Source organism: Nyctereutes procyonoides, unplaced genomic scaffold (assembly GCF_905146905.1).
Source record: "Nyctereutes procyonoides isolate TBG_1078 unplaced genomic scaffold, NYPRO_anot_genome, whole genome shotgun sequence".
NCBI lineage: Eukaryota > Metazoa > Chordata > Mammalia > Carnivora > Canidae > Nyctereutes > Nyctereutes procyonoides.
In genome coordinates, this window is record NW_026575126.1 from 49913104 (window position 1) to 49936261 (window position 23158).

At 51.3% G+C, this 23158-nt stretch overlaps 1 protein-coding gene across 3 annotated transcripts in view; it reads left to right on the forward strand.

Annotated features, from left to right (window-relative positions):
- Positions 1–23158, forward strand: part of ABCC1 (ATP binding cassette subfamily C member 1) — a 135619-nt gene that overhangs the window by 109392 nt on the left and 3069 nt on the right. For all 3 annotated transcript variants that reach the window (XR_008666370.1, XM_055339515.1, XM_055339516.1), the window contains 10 exons: positions 1905–1995; positions 4406–4541; positions 7242–7449; positions 9433–9743; positions 13917–14116; positions 15809–15935; positions 16725–16826; positions 19561–19707; positions 21907–22065; positions 22738–22904. Coding sequence is in view for 2 of the 3 variants with exons in the window: in XM_055339515.1 (XP_055195490.1) it covers positions 1905–1995; positions 4406–4541; positions 7242–7449; positions 9433–9743; positions 13917–14116; positions 15809–15935; positions 16725–16826; positions 19561–19707; positions 21907–22065; positions 22738–22904 (1648 nt within the window). In the remaining variant the exon portion in view is untranslated. The remainder of the gene's footprint in view (positions 1–1904; positions 1996–4405; positions 4542–7241; positions 7450–9432; positions 9744–13916; positions 14117–15808; positions 15936–16724; positions 16827–19560; positions 19708–21906; positions 22066–22737; positions 22905–23158) is intronic.

A 23158-nucleotide genomic window follows, 5' to 3' on the forward strand; every position in this document is an offset into this window, starting at 1 on the left:
ACGTTGCCCTCCCGGGACTTTTGGTCCCTCCCCTTGCAGAGGAGAATTTTCCAGCTGCCCCAGCCAGTGCACCACCCTGTGAGCTAATGGGCTGGCACCGAGTGGGCCACTGTGAGGTCTCCTGTCTACACCTTGCAGTTCATACTGGAAGGAGCAGAAGGGAAGCTGAGCTTACTGAGCATGACCTGTACAGCCAGGTGGGCGAGGGGAGCTCTCTGAAGCCCCTGCCACGGGGCGGTGTCTCTGGGAATGTTCCCAGGGATCCCTACCCCGCACAGAGGAAGATGGGCAAGGCCAGGCCTGGGCCTCCAGTGCTGTGTGCATTTATGAGTGCTGACTGCATGCGCCTGCATGAAAAGTCCTGCTTGTTAGTTAGCATTCTGCTTTTTGATTTAGTTTAGTGGCTTTTTGTTGTTTTGTTTTGTTTTTCATTTAAGAGAAAAAAGGTGCTGCCCTTAAGAGAAATGTGTAAAGCAGTGATTCTCAGTCTTGGCTGCGCCCCAGAATTATCTGTAGAACATGTTTAAAAAGGAGAGTAATACTGAGCACCACCTCAGTGTCTTTCACTTCCCGAGCACCATGCATGGCCTCAGTCATCCTCCCTGTTGGGACGGTAGCTGCTGTGGTCACCCCCATGTTGTGGATGTGGACTTTGAGGCCTAGAGGTGTTGACTGCTCCCCTTAGTACACATACCTGGGAAGTGAGAGAACACTGCATTCCTGGCTTTGCTCTAACTCAGCAGCCAGAGCTAGAAGCTGGGCCAAGGGCGTCCCCGGGTGGTTGGGTGGCTGGGTATGTGGGGCATCGTTCACGCCAAGACGGAGAATCACCAGCTCAGAGCTCCCCGCCCCCCAACCCAGGAATGATTCCCGGCCCAGCTCTGCTATCTTTGTTCTCTTTCTTCCCGTGACTGTCATCTGAAAGAGCCTGCCTTTTTGCATTTGATTTCAGCTCGTGTCCCATCAGCCTGTTTCCAGGGTCACCCCGTCACCACTGGCTGTGTATCAGTCCCCTTTGTAAGGACTCCCCTGCATGCCCTCCCCTCCCCTTCCCAGCCAGCTGGTGGAGCCCTGCACCGTGTGTCTGTCTCTCTTGTAGGCTTCTTCTTTCTCCTGGCACCAGCATAGGAGACCAGTGCCGGCCGGGGGTAATGATAATGTATCACTGAGTAGTTGGGGAAATTAAGGGAGATCATGTATTTCAGCATAGCACAGGGGAGCCCCGCTCATTTAATCAGCGTTAGCCACTCTCATTGAGGTTATGGTGATTAGTGTTGGTGCTGGGGGCGTAGTTCCTGGGACTGGGATGTCTCATGGTGGCTGTACCAGTTGTTTGGGCGAACTGCACTGTTGCAGGTGCCCTCTTCCCCAGACCTCTGGACCTCCCCATGGTGTGGCAACCAAAGGGTTAACTCCTGGCACAGGGATGCAGGGTGCAGGTGCCCTCTGGGATGCCTCCTGTTGGCTGACGTTAATTTATTTCGAGTATTGCCCTCACTTGGATGCTTGGGGACCAGAGGGCTGTGCGCTGTTCCCCATGTGGCTCCCTGCATCCTGCCCCTCGGACTCACTTTAGTGCAGCTCTGATGCGGTCAGCTGAATGGCCTTGTACCTGTGGCTACTGGCACGGAGCACCTTCCCAGGCCCAGCATACTGCGCTTATGGGTGCCTGGAGACGGTGGCAGGTCACCATCTCTGCCCCAGGGGAGCCAGCTAGCTCCACAGACCTCCTGCACCTGTGCCAGGAGCCAGTCTGTGGCCTCGGCCAAGCACCTCTTGGTTTCTGAGCTTCCTGGTGGCCCGACAATGCGCCATGTCCCGTCCAAATGACGGGTTTTCCCTGTCTTTGGTCTTGGTGTCCAGCTCTCGAAACCACAATTTCGCTCTTTCCTCTCTCCTGCCAGGGTTAACAGGTGTCAGCAGTCCCGGGAAGGAGGTGAAGCAGATGGAGAATGGCATGCTGGTGACGGATGTGGCGGGGAAGCAGCTGCAGAGGTAGGTGCAGGAGGGAGCTCCGTTCATGTGGACTCTCCAGGTGCCGTGTTTCTGTGCCCCACCTGGGGGCAGAGGAGAGGGTCGGGGTACCAGCAGCTTGTCTGACCTACTGAACGCCTCAGCTCCCGGGGCCATGGAAGATGTGGGCTATCTGCCTCCTTCCCCAAATCACTAGGATACCTCACTTTTCTGCGGCCTGAAGGGGAGGCCTGGCGCTGCTCTCTCGGGAGGCACAACTCGCACAGGCCTCAGGATTTGACCACCTGTCTGCCCTTGTGATGCAAGTTCCCCACATGATTTGGGTCTTTGCTCAAGTCATTCAGAGGGACCTGGAATGTTCAGGTCTCGGGAGCCAGCACTGGAGTCAAAATAGTCGCAGTAATAGTGACCATGACATTTTACATACCATTCACAGCCAGATGCGGTGCCGAGCCCTGTGCAGTCGGTTGAACCTAGAGGTAGTCACTCTTGTGTTACCGTTTTATTTTTTTATTTTATTTTTTTATGTTTTATTTATTTATTCGAGAGAGAGAGAGAGAGAGAAAGAGAGAGAGAGAAAGCAGGCTCCATGCAGGGAGCCTGACGTGAGACTCGATCCTGGGTCTCCAGGATCAGGCCCTGGGCTGAAGGTGGCGCTAAATCACTGAGCCACCCGGGCTGCCCATGTTCCCATTTTATAGATGAGCAAACAGAGCGCTCTCCCTAAGTCAGGCAGCCAGAGAGAAACTGAGCTTGGATTTGAACCCAAGTCCTGCCTCTGAGCCAGCGCTCCAAAGTTCTGTGCTTTTGCTGCTTTAAGGGAGGTTGCTTTCAACTAGATTGTTGGGGATTTGGAGGAGCAGCATGCTGTGGACTTTGTTGTTTAACTTCTCTGTGCCTCAGTTTCCTTATCTGTCAGATAGGATCTGTGGTGTACCTACTGCAGAGGGCTGAAGTGGGATAGACACCCAGTGGTGCATGTGAGGTGCTTCGCACAGTACTTTCTTCCATCAACCCCGTGTAGAGAGCACTCACTTATTATTGGATGAGTTGGGGGTGCTGGCAGTTACTTCTCTGGCGTGGGGAGATTTCACAGAAATGGGGCTGGGAAGGAAATTGACATGAGCCCACAGTACCCTCCTAGACTCCGATTTTTATTTTTAGATTTTATTTATTTATGTATTTGAGAGAGAGAGAGCAAGTGAAGGGAGAGGGAGAGAATCTCAAGCAGAATCTGCACTCAGTACGGAGCCCAGTGTGGGGCTGGATCTCACCACCCTGAGATCATGACCGGAGCTGAAACCAAGAATCGGATGCTTAACTGAATGAGCCACCCAGGTGCCCCTGGCTCTGATTTTTATCACATGGGACAGGTGGAAATATTGCCTGCACTGTCGGTGCACCTGTCGAGGTGGTGAGCTAGGTGTATGTGTGCAAATCACTTAGAATAGGGCCTCACCCAGGGGGTGCAGGGGCACTGCCAGGGTTCAGGCAGGTGGCTGGTGTGACCTGTCCTGATTGCTGCCATCTGGGAATTTTCTGGGAGAGCCAAGGCGAGGCAGCACCTGCAGGTGGTCCTGGGACCTCGGGGCAGGTGACGGTGGGAGGCTTGCTGAGGAGAACCGTGGGCGGATTGAGTAGAAGCCTAGGGGACTCTGGGCATATCAGTTGCTATGCGGCAGATGACCTCAAACCTAGTGGCTGGTCATCTCATGGTCTCTGTGGCTTGGGAAGTCTGGGCACAGCTTAGCTGCCTGCTGCTCTGGATCTCACACAAGCTGCAACAGGCGTCTGCCAGGCTGGGGTCTCATTGGAAGACTCGGCTGGGGAAGGATCCGCTTCGAAGCTCACATGGCTATTGGGAGGATTCGTTGCCTCAGGGGCTGTATTACCGCCCTCAGTTTCCTGACTGCAGACCCCCGTTCCCAGCTCCCCGGGCTACGAGCCTGTGTGCTTTGCTTCATTGACGTGCACACACCAGGAGGGCGGGAGGGAGCATCAGCAAGCAGGATGGAAGCACACCCCAGCCCTTTGCCATGTGGTTCTAAGCCATCGCCGAGAGTGGGTATTCCCGCCTCATAGGCCCACACGTGTGTGTGCACACACCCACACAGCCGTGTCATCCTCCAGGATTACGAGTTCCCAGGGGAAGGGACTACCTCGAGGTCTGTAAAGACACCTTTGGGCCACATGATCTGCAATAACATGTCATGGTCTGTAGAAAGCTGCTGACCACCCCTGGCAGGAAAGAGGTGCTTTTTGGATAATGCCTGCGTAAAGGGACAGTTCTCCATGGGGCCCTGTGTCACCTTTCCCCTCTTCATGTCACATCTGTAAAATCGGAAGATTGAGCTAGTTTGGCACATTGTTGGGGTTGCCTCCCTGCCCAAGGCTTCCATTTGGTTGACACTGTGTGCCTTGGTTTCCCCAGACAGCTCAGCAACTCCTCCTCCTACAGCGGGGATGTGAGCCGCCACCACACCAGCACGGCTGAGCTGCAGAAAGCCGGTCCCAAGAATGAGGACGCCTGGAAGCTGGTGGAAGCAGACAAGGCTCAAACGGGGCAGGTGAGGGTTGGCTCCCCTGCTGTGGGCAGCAGCCGGTGTCACCACATGCCACTGCGTGTGGGTCCTGTGCACAACACTTCGTTTGTGTTAAATTGTGTCTCTCCCTCAACGAGCCTATAAAAATGTTCTTTTCTGGTGCTGGAAATGGGCGGGAGAGGCAAGAGGACTTGCCCAAAGTCACAGCCAGGGAGAGGCAGAGCTGGGATTTGAACCCTGGCACTCAGACTCCAGTGTTGGCGTGTGTAGCCTCTGCTATACCGGCTGCCGCCTCCTCGGAGCAGCGAAGGGCTCTTGTTGGCTGCAGGGGACCTGGGTGCTTTAGATCACGCCTCTCCACTGTGGGGGAAAGTGTATGGAGGATGGAGCGAGATAACACCTCCGTCATAACGCCTATCGTGACCGTGTGCGTGTGTGCGTGCACGTGTGTGTGCATGTGGTGGGATCTGTTTCTTATTTCTCTTTTAGCCCTAACGATTGCATAGTGAGAAAGCCCAAGTTGGGTGCCTGTTGCTCTTTCATGCCTGTCTCAGGCTGTTGGGGCTGCTCAGCAGAAGGCCACGGGCTGGGTGACTCAGAAGCAGCCCACTTTTATTGCTCACGCTTCCTGGTGGCAGGTCCCAGGTTAAGGTACCAGCAGGTGTGCATGTAGTGACGCTTGCTGCTTGGCTCAGAGACAGCCATCTGCTCTGTGTCCTCAGGGTCGGGAGGGGTGAGGAGTTCCTGGGGGCCCCTCTTAGAAGGGTGCGGATCCCCTTCTGAGGGCTCCACCCTTATCATCTGACCACTTCCCAGAGGCCCCTCCTCTGCACACCATGCCCCTGGATGGAGGGGTTAGGATTTCAGTGTGCAAACTTGGACACAGCGTTCGGATCCGTAACACGAACAAACCACCAAGTTCTCCTCATCACAGGGGGAATCTGGTTTTCAAGCTCTCGTTCTCTTCGAGGAGTTTCACAATCATGTATTTTGGGCACGTGTTGATAATTTTCCATTTATGGTCATGATCTAAAGTTTATTTTAAAAAATAAAACACACATGTAGTGTGTTTATTAATTTTTTTAAAGTAGGGAATGGAATTTTTTAAAAAAGAAAAAAGTACACACATCAACAGGCCACCGTGAGAGGTGGTACAGAAACGAGAGGTCGGGACCGTTCTCTTGGATCTACCTGGATACACCCAGAATCTCCTGAAACCTCTGTTCCAGGCTGCTTCTCCCATCTTCCCCTCACTGCCGTGGCCACGGGCACAGTACATCCTGCCTCCTTACTCTCGCTGGTCCTCGGGGGGGGCCGGAGTAATGACCGCACATCTAGAGCCGGAGAAGGAATAGGAGGCCTATTTAATCCTTACGTAATCCCACACCGCCCAGAGGAGGTCCTGGTATTACCTACCCGCCTTCCACATAAAAGGAAAACAGACTATGGGGGGCTTGTCACTCGCCAGAGTTGGACCAGGAGAGGCTCTGGGCTCAGCACATGTTCTCAGAAACTTCTCACTCCCACGCCCGCCGTGTCTGCTGCTCACCAGGAGCCCCCAAGATCAGAGGGCTGCTGGGCTTTGTGACGAAGCCAAATGGTGACAGTACACATCGTAGTTCTGGGACACCCCACCCCCCAAAACACACACACACGCACACACACACACTATTTCAGTTTGAAAAACAGAAAAGTTCAGAAAGAAACTCAGTTATACAGAAGACTTCTGTCCTTTCACCCATCACCTTTCAACCTGGCTGTAATTCGACAGATGGTTTTTATGACCCAGAATTCAGTGTGAAAAAGCTTAAAATGCCACTGAGCACACACACAAGGAAGGATGCCTGGTGTTGTTTGAAACCAGGCCAGGCAGGTGCGACCCAAAGCTGGTCACCTCAGTCTCTGGTGTTGAGGTCAGGCCATAGGCCACATTTTGGATGACTGAACATCATTAATTAGCCCTTATGGGGCTCCGTGGGGAGTATGGGAGTGGAAGAAATCCTCATTTGTCGCCCCGTGGCATGGGGATGCAGTTTAAGCAAGCCCCAGCCAATGGGAAGCCAGTGGAAATGATGCAGGACTGACCATCGCTGTTCAGAGGAAATGGGGGCAGCACATGGTCTTGGTTGCTTGGCAACGTGCCACATTTGCTCTTTGATGGCTTCCTGATGGTCCTGGACCAAAGCTCAGAATCTTAAACAGGATTTCCCAGACCCCGTGTGGTCTGACCACTACTTCTCCAGCTTGATCTTATTCCTCCTTCCGTTTCCTGAAACATGGTGCATTCCCTCCTACCCCAGGGCCTTGACACATGCTGCTCCCACTGCCCTGAGTGCCTTCCCCCCCCCCCCATTCTGCTTGCTTAATTAACTCTTGGTTGTCACTTCCTCAGGGAAAACCTCTGATTACCTCTCTCCTCGGTTAGGCCAATATACCCAATTTTATACTCTCACAGAACTCTGCACTGCTCCAGCCCTTCTCTATAATTATACATTTATCTGGGCCCCGGAAGGCCTGTCTTGCCACTTGACTGGAAGCTCTGTGAGGCCAAAAGCCTTGACTATATCTCCCACTGACTTTGTCAAAAAAACCCAAGGGGGTGACTGTGCCATGGATATGAGCACAAGCGGGGAGTGGGGGGCATGGGATCCCACAGCTGTGGCTGGAGTGCCCGACCCCTGGTGGGAACAGTCTGCAAGCTGTCCTCCCTCCCCTGGTCTGCAGGTCAAGCTGTCCGTGTACTGGGACTACATGAGGGCGATCGGGCTTTTCATCTCCTTTCTGAGCATCTTCCTTTTCCTGTGTAACCACGTTGCCTCCCTGGTCTCGAACTACTGGCTCAGCCTCTGGACCGACGACCCCATCGTCAACGGGACCCAGGAGCATACTAAAATCCGGCTGAGCGTCTATGGAGCCCTGGGCATTTCACAAGGTGGGGGCCCTTCCCTCCCCTCCCTCCCCGGTCCACCCAATTTGGGGCCCTGGGAACCACTTCCATGTCTTATTATGGAGTGGAGTCCCCCCGCTTGTCAGAGTTTTGTGAACCCCCAAACTAAGCCACGCTCACATGAACAGTAGTTATCAGTAGTTATCATTGTAGACACTCAGGCATTTAGCGAATATTTCTTCAATGCTCTGTTTCATGGGGCCCTAGGAGATGGAGAGAAGCTCGAATGTGCCCATTTTACAGATGAGCAAAGTTGAGGAACAGCAGCCCCCCTGGAGCATTGCCGAGCAAGGGCCCTTGTGCCTCGTTGCTCTGTCAGGATGATGGGGCTTCTGTAAACTCTTCATTTGTGGACTCTTCCCTGCTGCCTGATGGTGGGAATTAGTTTAGGCCAGTGATTCTCAGTGCAGACCGTGTTGTCCCGGGGGGGACAGGTAGCAGTGTCTGGAGGTACTCCGAGCTGTCACAGAGGGACAGGGTGGGGGTAGTGCTGCTGGCTTGCAGTGGCCGGGGATGTCAGGAGACGTCCTGCGGTGCACAGCACAGCCCCCACAACAGAGTGACCAAACCTCAAATGTCAGCAGTGACGACGTTGAGAAACCTTGTTTACCCTTCCTGTGGTTGCCTGAAGGTCCCCAAGCACCACGACATTTGGAGTAAGAGCTGATGTTTCCTGAGCACTTCCTTGATGCCTGGTTACATTCTAAACACTCGAATGGGTTTTATTTGACTTTTGCAGCAGCGCCACAATATTAGCAGCTGATATGTTGCCCATTTTAGAAACAGACTATACAGTCCAGTGAGGTTAAGTAAGTTGCCCAGAGTCACACAGCAAATACACGGCCCCCCTGGCATTGAATGAGGCGGTCTGGCGCCAGGAGCCCGTGCTCTTAATCCGTGCACCACACAGTGCACGAGCTGTGTGTTCAGGTGCTCACAAGAACAGTGGGCATCTACACGTACAGATATATATCGGTGTCTGCAGTACGGAAGTGTAGACGATAAACATAGGTTTGAGCACTTCCTGTACACCAGGCACATTGCCCTTTACATTCGGCTGTGCTACGAGGTAAGTATCCCTGCCCCCATCTTACAGATAAGGAAACCGGGGTGCAGGGAGGCTGAGTGACTTGTGGGAGGCTCCCACAGCTGGTGGGTGGCAGAGGCAGGATGTGTCACTGTCGGCTCCAGAGCCCATCATTTTAGGTGCTGCTTCCTTGAGGAAGCCTCCCCACCCCTGTGGAGTCTCCGCAGAAAACAGGTGCTCTCCTGTGGGTTGTTTGCAGGAGCCACGGGTGTGGCTCATGATCTCCAGGAGATAGCTTTGAAAGAACACCAGAAGAGCAGACATGGATTTCTTAGATTTCTGAATCCCTAACCACCCCCTCAGGGCAAAGGACTGGCCTCCAAACTGTCACTGAGGCTCGGGGAGGGTGTGATAGTTCCCTGGGCTCACACAGCGGCATCTGTTCTAGAATATCCACTCCAGGAGCCACTAGCCACATTTCAGGTGCTCACTAGCCACACTGGACTGCGTAGACACAGAACATTTGTGTCATCTCAAAAGTTCTGTTGCACATCATGGGTCTAGAGGGATATGGCACACAGATTAAGGGCATGACCCTGGAGCAGGCTGCCTGGATCCGAACCCCAGCTCCGCTTCTGATTGGCTGACTCTGTTGAGGGCAGAGGAGTTCCCCTGTCTGACCTTGAGTTTCCTTCTCCATAAAATGGGTGCCGATAGGATTTATATAGAGTCAGTGTGAAAATCAGATTCATGCAAAATTCTTGCACAGTGTTTAATTTATAGTGAGTCCTCAGTAAATAATAGCCACTGCTGTCCTCACCATCACCATTATTCTTAAAAGATAAGAGTCTAGGCCTGATGCATCCTCATGGCCACTCCTCCCAGCCCCCAGCTCGGCCCACGTCCCTTCGTTATGGTGTTTATGGCGAGATTGTTTGTAGGTATCACGGTGTTCGGCTACTCCATGGCGGTGTCCATCGGGGGGATCTTCGCTTCCCGCCGCCTGCACATCGACCTGCTACAGAACGTCCTCCGGTCCCCCATGAGCTTCTTCGAGCGGACCCCCAGTGGGAACCTGGTGAACCGCTTCTCTAAGGAGCTGGACACGGTGGACTCGATGATCCCACAAGTCATCAAGATGTTCATGGGCTCCCTGTTCAACGTCATTGGCGCCTGCATCATCATCCTGCTGGCCACTCCCATCGCCGCCATCATCATCCCACCGCTAGGCCTCATCTATTTCTTCGTGCAGGTGAGAGGTGGGGTCTTGGGGTAGGATGAGCGCTGTTCTGTGAGCTACTCCTGAGTGAGCTAAGGGCTCTCTCCGTCTGACCATTCCCTCAGTGTGGAGCTGTTGGGAATTTGCTGGAGGAGGGTTGAATTCGTTATTGTCAGTTTTAAACACCTCTCAAAGGGGGGGGGGCTATAATAGTTCCTAATGATATTAATAACGTACAATTAAGAGAGTTTTATGAAATTCTTTAGGTCCTAAGCCCTTGCAGAAAGTGGAGATGTGAATAACAGCAGCTTTAACAGCATAGACATTTTTGTCTTTCTCACGGTGGAAAGGTAGAGGCGGGTCACCCAGGGCTGGGATGGTAGATCCACAAGTCTGTTAATATCCTGGACTCCGTCACTGCTTTTTTGTGGTTGTTGTTCACCCATCTTTGCATAAGCCTTCATTTTTAAGTTGATCTCATGGCCCAAAACGGCTGCTGGAGCTCCAGCCATTAATCTGCAGTTCAGAAAACAAGACCGAGGAAGGAAAACAGAACAAGGGAGCACGGGACAGTGGAGTCACTGTGGTTTCTTAGGTTACCATAGCATGAACTGTGCTTGCAGCTGTAGATGAGCATATCGAGGCCCTGGTGGTGGAGCTGGGAGTGGGAACTCACATCTGTCTAATTCTAAAGCTTGTGTTGGTATCCTTGCACTGCCCCTTTTCGCCCTGAGAAGATTAGCTGCAGCATGGTTGTGGGGGGGGGGGAGTGGTTTAGATGGGAACCTAATGACCCCAGCACAAAATAGGAGAACCACAAAGTGCTCTCTCCATCAGTCTGCCCCCCCCCCCCCCCCCGCCGCCCCACTCCACCACACTGCGGCCCAGTGGTCGGTGAGCGTCGAACGCAGGTGGAACCAGAGAGAGCAGGTCTCTCGTGCCTTCATTGTGTTCTCTTTAAACTGGCGCCAGCTGTTTTGTCCTGCTGCATTTACTAAAAATATTACCCGTGTTCACACCCTGGCTGTACATTTTCCCGAGGGACTCAGTTCAAAGGAACAAAATAGGCCCCGTGCTGCATTTGCTGCAGCTCACACAGCTGCCAGCAGCAGGACCATGCAGCGATTCTATGACAGGATCTTCTGTCCGTTAATGGGGACAGTTAGGGAGGTGCTGTTGTAATACCAATTTTATTTTTAAATAACAAAGTTAAAAGGATCATGTTGTGTGTGTACTGTTATAATTAAGCAAGCAGAGTGTGCACATGCACAGCTGGAAAGGGAAGCAGCAAAAGGAAAACATATCCCTGAGGGTTGGGATTATGAGAGGATGTGGGTTTTTAATTTTTATTTTTTTAAGATTTACTTATTAGAGAGAGTGCATGCAAGTGGGGGGAGGCTGAGGCAGAGAGAGAATCTCAAGCAGACTCCCCACTTAGCACAGAGCCTGACTCGGGGCTCAGTCTCATGACCCTGAGATCACAATCTGAGCCAAAACCAAGAGTCGGGTGCTCAACCGGCTATGCCACCCAGGTGCCCCAAATGTGATTTTCTTTAATGGCTTTAAACTAAATATGCACTGACCCTACAACCCATCAGTCTCCCCTCACTGTATATGCAAAAGAAATGAGGAAGTGTATCCAGAAAGGATATAAAAGGTGCTGGAATGTTCTTGATTAGCCTCAAACTAGAAACAACTTGGGGATTTTGACCCAGAGGACATAAGAATTTTCTGGGATTCTGGAGATATTCTAGACTTTGGTCAAGTAGTGGGTGTGCAGTTGTAAATAAATATAAAAATTCATCAAGCTGTGAAGTATAATAGAAATGTTATGTTATGTCTTGATTAAGAAACGGCTTTAGATGTATGTACGTTCTCTCTGCCTAAGGTTATACACTGACATTGGAAAAATAGTGATTATCTTAGAATAATATAATGTAATTTTTTTTAAAAAAATGTATTTATTTGAGAGAGAAAGTGCAAGAGGGGAGGGGCAGAGGGTGAGTCCCAGCCAGACTTCTTGCTGAGCACAGAGCCCGATTCTCGATTCTCCATTCTCGGGGCTCAATCCCATGACCCTGAGATCATGACCTGAGCTGCAACCAAGGGTTGGACACTTAACCAACTGCACCAACCAATACACCCCCGTAATTAATTTTAATTTAGTCTTTCCATCTGTATCATCCCCCCCTAAATTTTGAAATGGGTATCCATTATTGTTTTTTTAATTAATTAATTAATTAGTGATTTTATTTATTTATTAGAGACACACAGGGCGGGGGGTGGGCAGAGACACAGGCAGAGGGAGAAGCAGGCTCCACACAGGGAGCCCGACTTAGGACTCCAGGATCATGCCCCAGGCGGAAGGCAGCGCTAAACTGCTGAGCCACCGGGGATGCCCTTATTGTTTTAATTTAAAAGCAAGTCATTTTTATGTAAAGGTGATGCAAGAGAGGTGAGGATATGGAATTGTGTTGGGGCTTCCTTGTTGCCAAAAGGAGGCATTTCTGTCTTGTGGAATGTTCTGGCCTCTGTGAAACCCTCCCAGCCACAGGTCCGAGTACCTTAGCTCACAGCCCGCTGCCTGTATCAGGCAGGCACGTGTCAAGCATTATTTTTATTCACGAGCACCAGGCACTTGGTCTGAAAGAGTAAGTAAGGTGAATCTAGGAGGTGGATTATGTCTCCTAGAAAAGAGTTTATTTTCATTGTTGTTGTTGTTGTTTAAAGATTCTATTTATTTACTTATTAGATCAAGCAGCGGGGAGGGACAGAGGGAGAAGCAGACTCCCCGCTGAGCAGGGAGCCCGATGTGAGGTTCGAACCCAGGACCCCAAGATCATGACCTGCGCCAAGGGCAGATGCTTAACTGACTGAGCCACCCAGGGGTCCCTGGAATGGAGTTTAAAAGGGAAGCTGATATATATACATATATATTTTTTAACTGAGTTTAAACACAGATATGCCTCAGTTTAGCTTTCTGTGGTCAATAAAGCCTGAGTGTATGACAAATGGCATAAGTTGAGCAGGGAAAACACGTGGGAATGATGTGCATCCGGGAAGTTTAGAAACAAAGGCCCGGGGAGGAGGCATCACGGCTGAGGGTAACGGGGCAGATACTGCAGGGCCGAGGCGTCCGGGTTTTGCTCAGGGCAGTGGGGGTCACCTGTCCGGTCTTGGCTGACAGAGCCACCGTCCCGGGACTGTCCTGGTTGGCGTGGCCCTGGATTAGCTTACGGAGTGGCTGGGTCCCGGAAGGCTGCTGACCTCAGAGCCCGTGAGAGCCCCCTGGGGGGACTGTGCCCTGAAACAGCCCCGGGAGCCCGTATCCCTGCCCACCCCGTGTTTCCGTGCCTTGGCCGTGTGTCTGGTTCTGCCGCTTGCGGAGCGGCTGCATGGACGTTAGATCCCTGGAGTGGGGAGCCGCGGTCTGTTTGTATAGACAAGGACACTGAGGACACAGTGTCCTCCGGTGACCGGTCCGTCATCTGTTCTTGGCTTCTCGAAGCTTCCAGTGGGCAATTTGCTTTTGTTCCATCCGCCCTGGTTATTAGGGCAGGAGCAGAACAGATGGATGTCTGCCCACGGGGCCCGGGGGCATCGGGCTTTCAACCGAGGCCTGGTTGTCCTCACAGCCTGTGCTGAAAGCCACACTGCTGAGTTCATGACACCCCAGATGTCAGCGGCTCAGGGACGCGGTGCAGCGTGGAGTGGGCACCTCACAGCTGGGCTCCCTGAGTCCAGACGCCAGCTCGGCCACCTGTGGCTGCTTGTAGCCCTGAGACCTTAGCGGGGAAGTTAGAGAGCTGCTTTATGCCTGGGTCTACTGAGTGTTACATGAGCTGGTGTCTGTGAAAGTACTGAAAACTGTATGAGAATTGGGGCACCTGGGGGGCTCAGTCGGCTAAGCATCTGCCTTCAGCTCAAGTCACCATCTCCAGGTCTTGGGATCGAGCCCTGAATCCAGCTCCCTGCTCAGCAGGGAGTCTGCGTCTCCCTCTCCCTCTGCCCCCACTCGTGCTCTCTCTCTCTTTCAAATAAATAAACAAACAAACAAACAAACAAATTCATTCTTTCATTCATTCATTCTTTGGTGGGGGTGGGAGGGAATAATGCTAGGACAGTGGGCTCTGCATGAGGCTTCGCTGCTGTCACTGCATCGTGGGAGGGGCCTTGCCAACTCCCTGGTCCGTTCTCTTCCCCCAGAGGTTTTATGTGGCCTCCTCCCGGCAGCTGAAGCGCCTCGAGTCAGTCAGCCGCTCCCCGGTGTACTCCCACTTCAATGAAACCTTGCTGGGGGTCAGCGTTATCCGTGCCTTCGAGGAGCAGGAGCGCTTCATCCGCCAGAGTGACCTGAAGGTGGACGAGAACCAGAAGGCCTATTACCCCAGCATCGTGGCCAACAGGTGGGCGCAGGAGGCCCGTGGGATGGAGGTGAAAGTCCAAGAACGCTGCTTAGTTCCTGGGGGTGGAGGGTGTGCAGCCAGGCTCAGGCCCTCGCATGGGGGACGGCTAGACTGGGGGGGCCAACGGGACGGAACGACCATGGAAAGCAGACTGGAGCATTGCAGCTCCAAGCGTTGCATCAATGCAGAGGCCACAGTTTTCCTGAGTCGGAAACTACTGCCACAGCTGTCCTTTACGTATTTACTTATACGAGATCATCAGGGACAGGCCGACTCAGCCAGTGTTTTTCGTGTCCCCATTCTTGGCTGAGAGGCAGTCACCCACCACCCTCCTGTGATGAGCACTGGAAGCCATCCGCCAGTCCTGGCGTCAATTCAGAAGAAGGGGCAGACGTTTGGTACTTGTTGATAACTAAATTCAGAAAAGTGTCTGATTTATCCCTAAAAGGGGATCTTCCTCACTCATGTCCGGATATATGTTTTGAGATGTGGGATGGAAAATTCTGGAAAACCCTGGGAGCGACCCATCCTAACCAAACGTCAGCCCTGTCATACATAGTTGAACCCTAGACTGGGGGCAGAGACCATGAATTGCTGGAGACCCTGCGCTCCCCTGCAGAATTCTTAGAGTTTGTCAAATCTGGCTCTTTGGAAGAAGCTACATACCCGGGAACATCAGTCACATGAATCTGAGGGACTCTAGTGCCAAAAAAGATCAAGACACCCGTCTCCCTAGAGTTTTTTTTTTTTTTTTAAGGTTTTTATTCATGAGAGAGACAGGCAGAAGGAGAAGCAGGCTCCATGCAGGGAGCCCGATGCGGGACTCGATCCCGGATCCTAGGATCATGACCTGAGCCAAAAGCAGACGCTCAGTCGCTGAGCCACCCAGGTGTCCCCTAAAATGCTTTTTATACCTTAAAACATTCATAGTCCTAATGTCATGTGATATCTTGCAAAAGTAAGCTTTAAGCCAATAACATGTCTGTTTATACTTCAAGAAGTAAAATAATACATTTTAACATTTCTAGAAGGAGGATGATCTGGCTCTGGGAACAGGAGAGCAACATTGAAAAATAGCTTATTTCTCTCCTTTCTCCCCTTTCCTGCCAAGAGAAGGTTATTTTTAAGTAATCTCTACACTCAGCGTGGGGCTCGAACCCACAACCCTGAGATCAAGAGTCACACGCTCCATGAGATCACCAGCTAGGTGCCCCAAGGGAAGGTTATTTTAAATCAGTGGTGTGCCTCTTACAGTTAACGGCTTCTTGGTATTTAGGAACTTTCCCAGATATCATTTTAAAGATGGGTCTGCAGGGGTATATTTTAAAGCTTCCAGTGAGAAAAAGCTGGTTCTTAAAAAGGCAAGCTTCGGTTTCCTGGGAAGTGTGCTTCTGGAGAACTCCGTTTTAATCCCTGGGGTTGCCAGATTAATGAGGAAGTAGGGAGACCCGGTCCCTTTGGCTCCCCCTTTCCCCATGAGAGGTCAGAGAAGGCCTTTCTCAGGAACTCTCGGGGAGTTATTTCAGTGAGCAAAGTGCCCACCCCAGCCACCCTCCCACCCCTGGCTTGAATCAGAAACAAGATCTCTGGAAAGCTGACTCCAGGTGTGTGTGTGTGTGTGTGTGTGTGTGTGTGTGTGTGTGTTTTCATGTCTATGTCTGTCTGTCCATCCATCCATGTGTCTGTGGGCAGGTGGCTGGCCGTGCGGCTGGAGTGTGTAGGCAACTGCATCGTCCTGTTCGCCGCCCTGTTCTCCGTGATCTCCAGGCACAGTCTCAGCGCTGGCTTGGTGGGCCTGTCCGTGTCCTACTCCCTGCAGGTAAGAGGGGGTGCTCTGTCTGTGTCATTCTCCCTGCAGGTAAGGGGGGTGCTCTCACCTGCATTTTTTAAAAAGATTTTATTTATTTGAGAGAGAGCAAGAGAGCACAAGCAGGGGGAGCAGCAGAGGGAGAGGGAGAAGCAGGTCCCCTGCTGAGCAGGGAGCCCAACCTGGGCTCCATCCCAGGACCCTGAGATCATAACCTGAGCTGAAGGCAGATGCTTAACCAGCTGAGCCACCCAGGCACCCTTCAGATGGATTTTCTAATTCCCTTAATGGTGGAGTCAGTTGTCAGGTTCTTAGGCCTATTCTTTGAATCCGGCCAGGAGCTGAGGGAGGGGGAAGGGGCCGAGCAGCTTGTGAGAAGCCCGGTGACCCACTGGCACTGGGGGAAAGGAGACCTGTGGCCAGGATTTCCCCATTAGTCCAGGAAAGCCTTTGACGGCCGACAGGATGCCTCTGGCTACAAGAAACATGCTTTTCTATGACTTTCCCTCTCATCACAGCTTTAGCTTAGTCCCCCAAATTTGGATGTGTTGTGTTTTCTTATTACCATCTAGTTAAAGATACTTTCTGATGTCTTCTCTGATGACTTGCGTGGCCCAGGGGTCATTTTGAAACGTGTTTGCTTAAGAAGTGCAGTGGAGCCCATCCGGGTGGTGGCCGTGCGCGAGGTTGTTATTTTCTGGACCTTATCTTACCTAAAACATTTCGTAACTCATAATTACTTCCTAAGATAAAGCAACTCATGCTCGCTCTAGAAGCTCCGTGTGGCTCTTCTGCCCTCAGGTCACCACGTACTTGAACTGGCTGGTTCGCATGTCGTCCGAGATGGAGACCAACATTGTGGCTGTGGAGAGGCTGAAGGAGTATTCAGAAACGGAGAAAGAGGTAAAGCCAGCCCCCGGCCTGACCTCTCCTGACCTCTTCACCGTGACTTAGCCCGGACAGTCCGCTGAGCCACAGCCTGCGTGCCTCCCAACAGGCAACCTCTATTCAACAAGAATTGTGTTCTGTTACTTGTCACATATGTGTATGAGGGCTTCTGTTATGGAAAATGAGACCCTAGCTTCCCCTTTAAGTTTAAAAATTAATTTACCAGTGAGTTGATTTAAAGCACTGAAAGTCACTAACAAGAGAATCAGTATGTGGATGTTGGTGGGGAATTGGCCAAAGTTTGGGGAACCCTGCAGTTATTCAATGGAAGTCCCCATTTTATAGGTGGAACAAAGGGCGGCCTAGGGAGGGACAGTGGCTGATCCAAGGTCACACGTGGTCAGACGGCTGGGAGTAGGACCCAAGGGTCCAGACTTCAGTGGCCCATTGTCCTTAGAACTGCCTTTTTCTGCTTGCACACCACCCCCAACAGCAGTGGTAGTGACCATCATGGCAATCATGGTTAATGCCTGGAGAGACAGCACTGGTAATTATAGGGACACATACTGTGCCCTCGGAGGGGTGTCAGGCCCTGTACTACACATCTGACATGGAGTACTTCGTACAACCTCTCCGTAGCCTCGTAATTCTCATTCTATCACGATCCAATTTTACAGATGAGGAAACTGAGACACAGGATTAAGTTACTTGCCCAAGATTACATGGCTAGCAAATGGCAGGTCTGTACGGTTACCACTGGCACGCTGCATCCCCATAGTGCCCCTTGGGGATGAGAGCAGGGCCCTGCTCCAGCTGTCTGGAGGCATCTGCAGAGGTGAGCGGTGCCCCGTCCTTAACACTCAGGCTCTAACTCACTCCTGGGAACCAGGTCCCCCGTCATTGGAGGGTGTTGATCAGAATGGTGCGAGCGCCCCCTGTGGAGATAAATAGGTATTACACCAGGGGTCTTCCCAGGGCATTGATTTTATTTTTTTACAATAGCTTTTATTTTATTTTATTTTTTAAAGATTTTATTTATTTATTCATTAGAGAGAGAGAGAGAGAGAGGCAGAGACACAGGCAGAGACACAGGCAGAGGGAGAAGCAGGCCCCGTGCAGGGAGCCCGACGTGGGACTCCATCCCAGGTCTCCAGGATCACGCCCTGGGCTGAAGGCGGCACTAAACTGCTGAGCCACCTGGGCTGCCCACGATAGCTTTTTTTTTTTTATAATAAATGTATTTTTTATTGGTGTTCAATTTGCCAACATACAGAATAACACCCAGTGCTCATCCCGTCAAGTGGCCCTCTCAGTGCCCGTCACCCAGTCACCCCACCCCCCCGCCCTCCTCCCCTTCCACCACCCCTAGTTCGTTTCCCAGAGTTAGGAGTCTTCATGTTCTGTCTCCCTTTCTGATATTTCCTACCCATTTCTTCTCCCTTCCCTTCTATTCCCTTTCACTATTGTTTATATTCCCCAAATGAATGAGAACATATAATGTTTGCACAATGGCTTTTAAGATCAGTTTCTCACACCATGCAGTTCATCATCTGAAGTATGAAATTAATCTTCTCTAAAGTGCCATGTTTTTATTTCTTTTGATTTTTTTAGTTTTATGTTTTTAGAATAAGAATATGCTTGAAAAATACAAAAGAAAGTAAAGATCATCCAGGATCTTACCACCATAAAAATACATATTTGTGTGTGAATATAGTTATTAGTTAACATAATATTTATGTTAACATATATTTTCATAGTTCGAAAGTTCCACCCACTTCTCTTCCAGGGCCCCCTATGTTTGTAGAGCTTATTCCCTTCATTTATACACATAAATTTATGAAAGGAAAGTATGCTTGTTGTAAAAAATAGTAATAATCTAACAAGTTTATGGAGAAGAAAGGATGAAAGTTCCCTTTCATTGTCGTCTCCATTTCTCAGTTTCCCCCAAGCTAGCCCCAAGGCTGGCCCAGAGCACACCCAGTTGTAGCACTCAGGAGGTATTGAACTGAACTAAGAAGCTCTTCAGAACTAAGGGCTGTGTGACCCTGGGCAGGTTACTTACCCTCTCTGTGTCGGTTTCCTCATGTGTAAGGACCCCACTCATGGAATTGTAGTGAGGATTAAATGAGGTCATGTGACTGTAATCTTTAAAAGCATCAGCCTTTGCTTTTACAGTTGCCCTCTACTCCACACGTAGAAGGCAACACCATTCAGAGTAATACCTCTGCCCTCGTGTCTGTCCAGAGAAGACCACTCATTCATTGATTCGGTCCGTGAATATTCACGGAGTCCCTCCTGTGTGCTGTCGGCCCCGGAGGGTGGCAGCGAACAGTGAATGAACCTGTCCTCATAGAGGGGACACTCCGGGGGCATGGGTGACAGGAATAAGCAAATAAAAGCATACCTCAAGTGCAGGGAGCTGCCACATGGTCTGAAGGAGAATGAAGCAAGGAGGGGATAGAGGGCCCAGAGCACAGGGGTGGTGTGAATGGCCCTGAGATGTGCAACATGTGAGGGAGCGTGCCCAGAGGGGAGTTTGGGGGAAAGCCTTCCATGCAGAGTGTGCAAAGGCCCAGGGGCGGGGTGTGCAGGTGCGTCTGAGGAACAGTGCAGCCATGGCGGGGAGCAGAGTGAGCCAGAGGGAGGGCGATGACGTCACAGGGGTTGTGCAGCCACAACCTGTAGCCTTGAGGCTCCAGAGACGGACTTAAAATCTTTTACCCTGTCTCTTCCCCCCCCCCCATTACAGGCTCCCTGGCAAATCCAGGAGATGGCTCCACCCAGCACCTGGCCTCAGGTGGGCCGAGTGGAATTCCGGGACTACGGCCTCCGCTACCGAGAAAACCTGGACTTGGTTCTCAAGCACATCAACATCACCATCAACGGAGGGGAAAAGGTGGGTACGCCTTGTTCCCCCAACAGTTGACAGCGGGACATAGCTTGGAACCAGGTGCATCGTTTCTCCAGTTTATCACAGTCTGATTCCGTGGGGTGGGGTGGCCTTATCTAGGAGGGGCTTGTGGAAGTAGAAGCTGCTAGAGTGTCCCAGGTGCCTTGTATATGGTTAGCAGGGAGCCAGATGAGGCCCGGAGGTATGTTTTGAAAAAAATCTGAATACAGGGATGCCTGGGTGGCTCAGCGGTTTTGCATCTGCCTTTGGCTCAGGGTGTGATCCTGGAGTCCTGGGATGGAGTCCCATGTCGGGCTTCCTGCATGGAGCCTGCTTCTCCCTCTGCCTGTGTCTCTGCCTCTCTCACACTCTCTCTCTCTTTCTCTCTCTCTCTCTCTCTCTCTCTCTCTCTCTGTCTCTCATGAATAAATAAATAAATATTTAGAAAAAAATCTGAATACATTGCAAATATTGAAAAATCAAGTGTGTCTTATACAAAAATCCATTTCCTGCCTTTTTTTTTTTGAGAACACATGTACAGGCAGGTGGTAGGGGGAAGGGCAAAGGGAGAGAGAAATCTTAAATCTTAAGTATGGAGCCTGATGTGGGGCTCAGTCACATGACCCTGAGATCATGACCTGAGCCGAAATCAAGAGTTGGATGCCTCACCAACTGAGTCACCCAGGTGCCCCAACTGCCTGCGTTTCTTGCAGAAAATCTAGCAACACTGGGCTTACACTCCCTGCCTTGTTTCTTTCTAGACAAGACGAGAGCCTCCCAGCTCACCTGGTCCCTCCCTGTCTCACTTACGTGCCTACTGGGCTCCCGTAGGCATTTGAGTTCCTCCCGCCTAGAATAGAAAGATGCCATCGTCACTGCGAGGGATAGCTCAGTGAACATGTGAGATTGTCAGAATTTTGGAACATACCCCTAGTCCCAAGCTATTCCTGGAAGACATCCTTGGCCTGAGACCCCTAGAGCCTCCTCAGGAATCAGAGGAAGGGTCTTCCCAGCCGTCTGCCAGAGGACAGTGTTTCTTTCATTTCTGAACATAGGCATTTTTTAAAAAGATTTTTAAAAATTTATTTATGATAGAGAGGCAGAGACACAGGCAGAGGGATAAGCAGGCTCCATGCCAGGAGCCCGATGTGGGACTCGATCCCGGGACTTCGGGATCACACCCTAGGCCAAAGGCAGGCGCTAAACTGCTGAGCCACCCAGGGATCCCCTGAACATAGGCATTTGCTAAAATGCCTTCTACCTCAAGGCTCAGAATGTTTCATTCCCATTAGATAATTTCTGTAAGTGAACAAGGGGAAAAACAGAGTGGGTGGTGATCTTTATGGCTCACTTTCCATTGTGAGTCTCTGCTGTTTGACATTTCGGTTAGAGGCTGGAGGAGGCCTGCCTTTCAAGAGCCCGGATGAGAAGGGAAGGGTTGTAATTGGATGTCAGGAATGTCAGTTGTTGGCCACTGAACACAGAGCGCTGTTTCCTCAAGAGAGGATGAGTGGAGGGATGCCTGGGTGGCTCAGTGGTTGAGAGTCTGCCTTCGGCTCAGGACATGATCCCGGAATCCTGGGATCCAGTCCTGCATCGGGCTCCTTACATGGAGCTTCTCCCTCTGCCTGTGTCTCTTCCTCCCTCTCTGTGTCTCTCGTGAATGAATAAATAAAAATCTAAAAAAATTAGCAAGAGAGGATGAATGGAGACCAGGTCCTATCCATAAGTTCTTGTTGCTCGTGCAGCCAGGATGGAGGGAGGAGGTGTGCAGGGGGATCTAATTGAATCTTTGAGACACTTCCACAACTCGGGATGGGAAGCTCACCGTCAAAGGGTTGAAAAACAGTATGAGGAAAACACCTGACTTATTACTATTACCTAGAGACGAAAATAGGGCTTTATGGAAAATCCCTTCTGCTCAGCCGAGCCCTGTCCCTTTAGGAGGTCTGTACTAACCTATCAAGAGGGCTGATTACCATTAGTTCTAAAAAGAGCTGGCACAGAGAAGGAAGTCTTTCTTGACCCTTGGCCAGCACGGCCCCTGAAGGAGTATCCCTGGGAAGCTGTTGGTGGGGAAGGCTGTGGTGGGCACTGGGTTGACCAGATGACTTAACTGCTTTAGGGCAGACACTGGGGACAGATGGGAGGTGACACCCGGATACCAGCATTCCCACCTCACCCTGGGCCCTTCCTGTCACACAGGTGGGCATCGTGGGGCGGACGGGAGCTGGGAAGTCATCCCTGACCCTGGGCTTGTTTCGGATCAATGAGTCTGCCGAGGGGGAGATCATTATCGACGATATCAATATTGCCAAGATCGGCCTGCATGACCTGCGCGTCAAGATTACCATCATCCCGCAGGTGGGGTCTGGGCGCAACGGGGGCATGAGTGGGGCATACGGAGAGCCGTGTATGCATGTTTTTGGGACAAATGTGAATGTATTCCTACTTTGTTATTTTTTTTCCTAGTTTCTTATTTTCATTGAAATGATAATGTCGCTTTGCCACTGAATCTCCTCTTAGTGTATAAATAACAGTGGAAATTAACTGGGTATCCTTCTTTTACTCCTCCTGGCTCCACTCAGGACAAAAGTAAGCCTCTCAAGAGCCAGGCAAGAAATACGAATCTTCTAGATTGATTCCTGTAGGGGGCGATTCCCTAATGTGTTGCCTTGTCATGTTATTTTTCCTAAAATTTCTTCTAAGACTCTTCCTTTGAAGGCAGGGAACAAGGAGGAATCCCTAGTACTCTATGCCAAGGAATTACCCATGCTGCTTCCACCTCCAGAAGCTTCCGTGTACTGGAGGCTCTGGGAAGTTTTGCCAAAAGAAATCTATTTTATTACAGTTACCCCAGGATTTTTCCGAACCTTTCCTCCCCCCTCATTACTCATATCTCCAGAAATAGTGATTCCAAGGAACCCTGGAACCCTGTCTTGAACAATTCTGGCTGGAACTTTGCACGCCCCCCCTGTTCACCCCGTGCGCATCCACCATGACGTGAGCCTCACCTGCTGTCTTCTCCCCGAACAGGACCCTGTTTTGTTCTCGGGTTCGCTCCGCATGAACCTGGACCCGTTCAGCCAGTACTCAGACGAAGAAGTCTGGACGTCCCTGGAGCTGGCTCACCTGAAGGACTTCGTGTCAGGCCTTCCTGATAAGCTGAACCAAGAGTGTGCAGAAGGCGGGGAGAACCTGAGGTAGGCAGGGGTGTGAGGCCCTGGTCGGGCCTCCTGGGCTCCACCTCCGTCCAGGTGTGTCCGGCCTGGGTTTGAGTCCCAGCTCTGCCATAGATGAGCCGTTTTCTCTTAACCCCTTGGAGCCTTGATTTCAGCGTGGGTAAGATGGGTTTCAGTCCAGGCCCGCTGTACCATGGGGTGTAGCCAGGATGGCCAGTGTGGTTCCTTTCTCACACTGGGTTTAGTTGGTTCAGAGTGATTGTTAGTTCGACTGT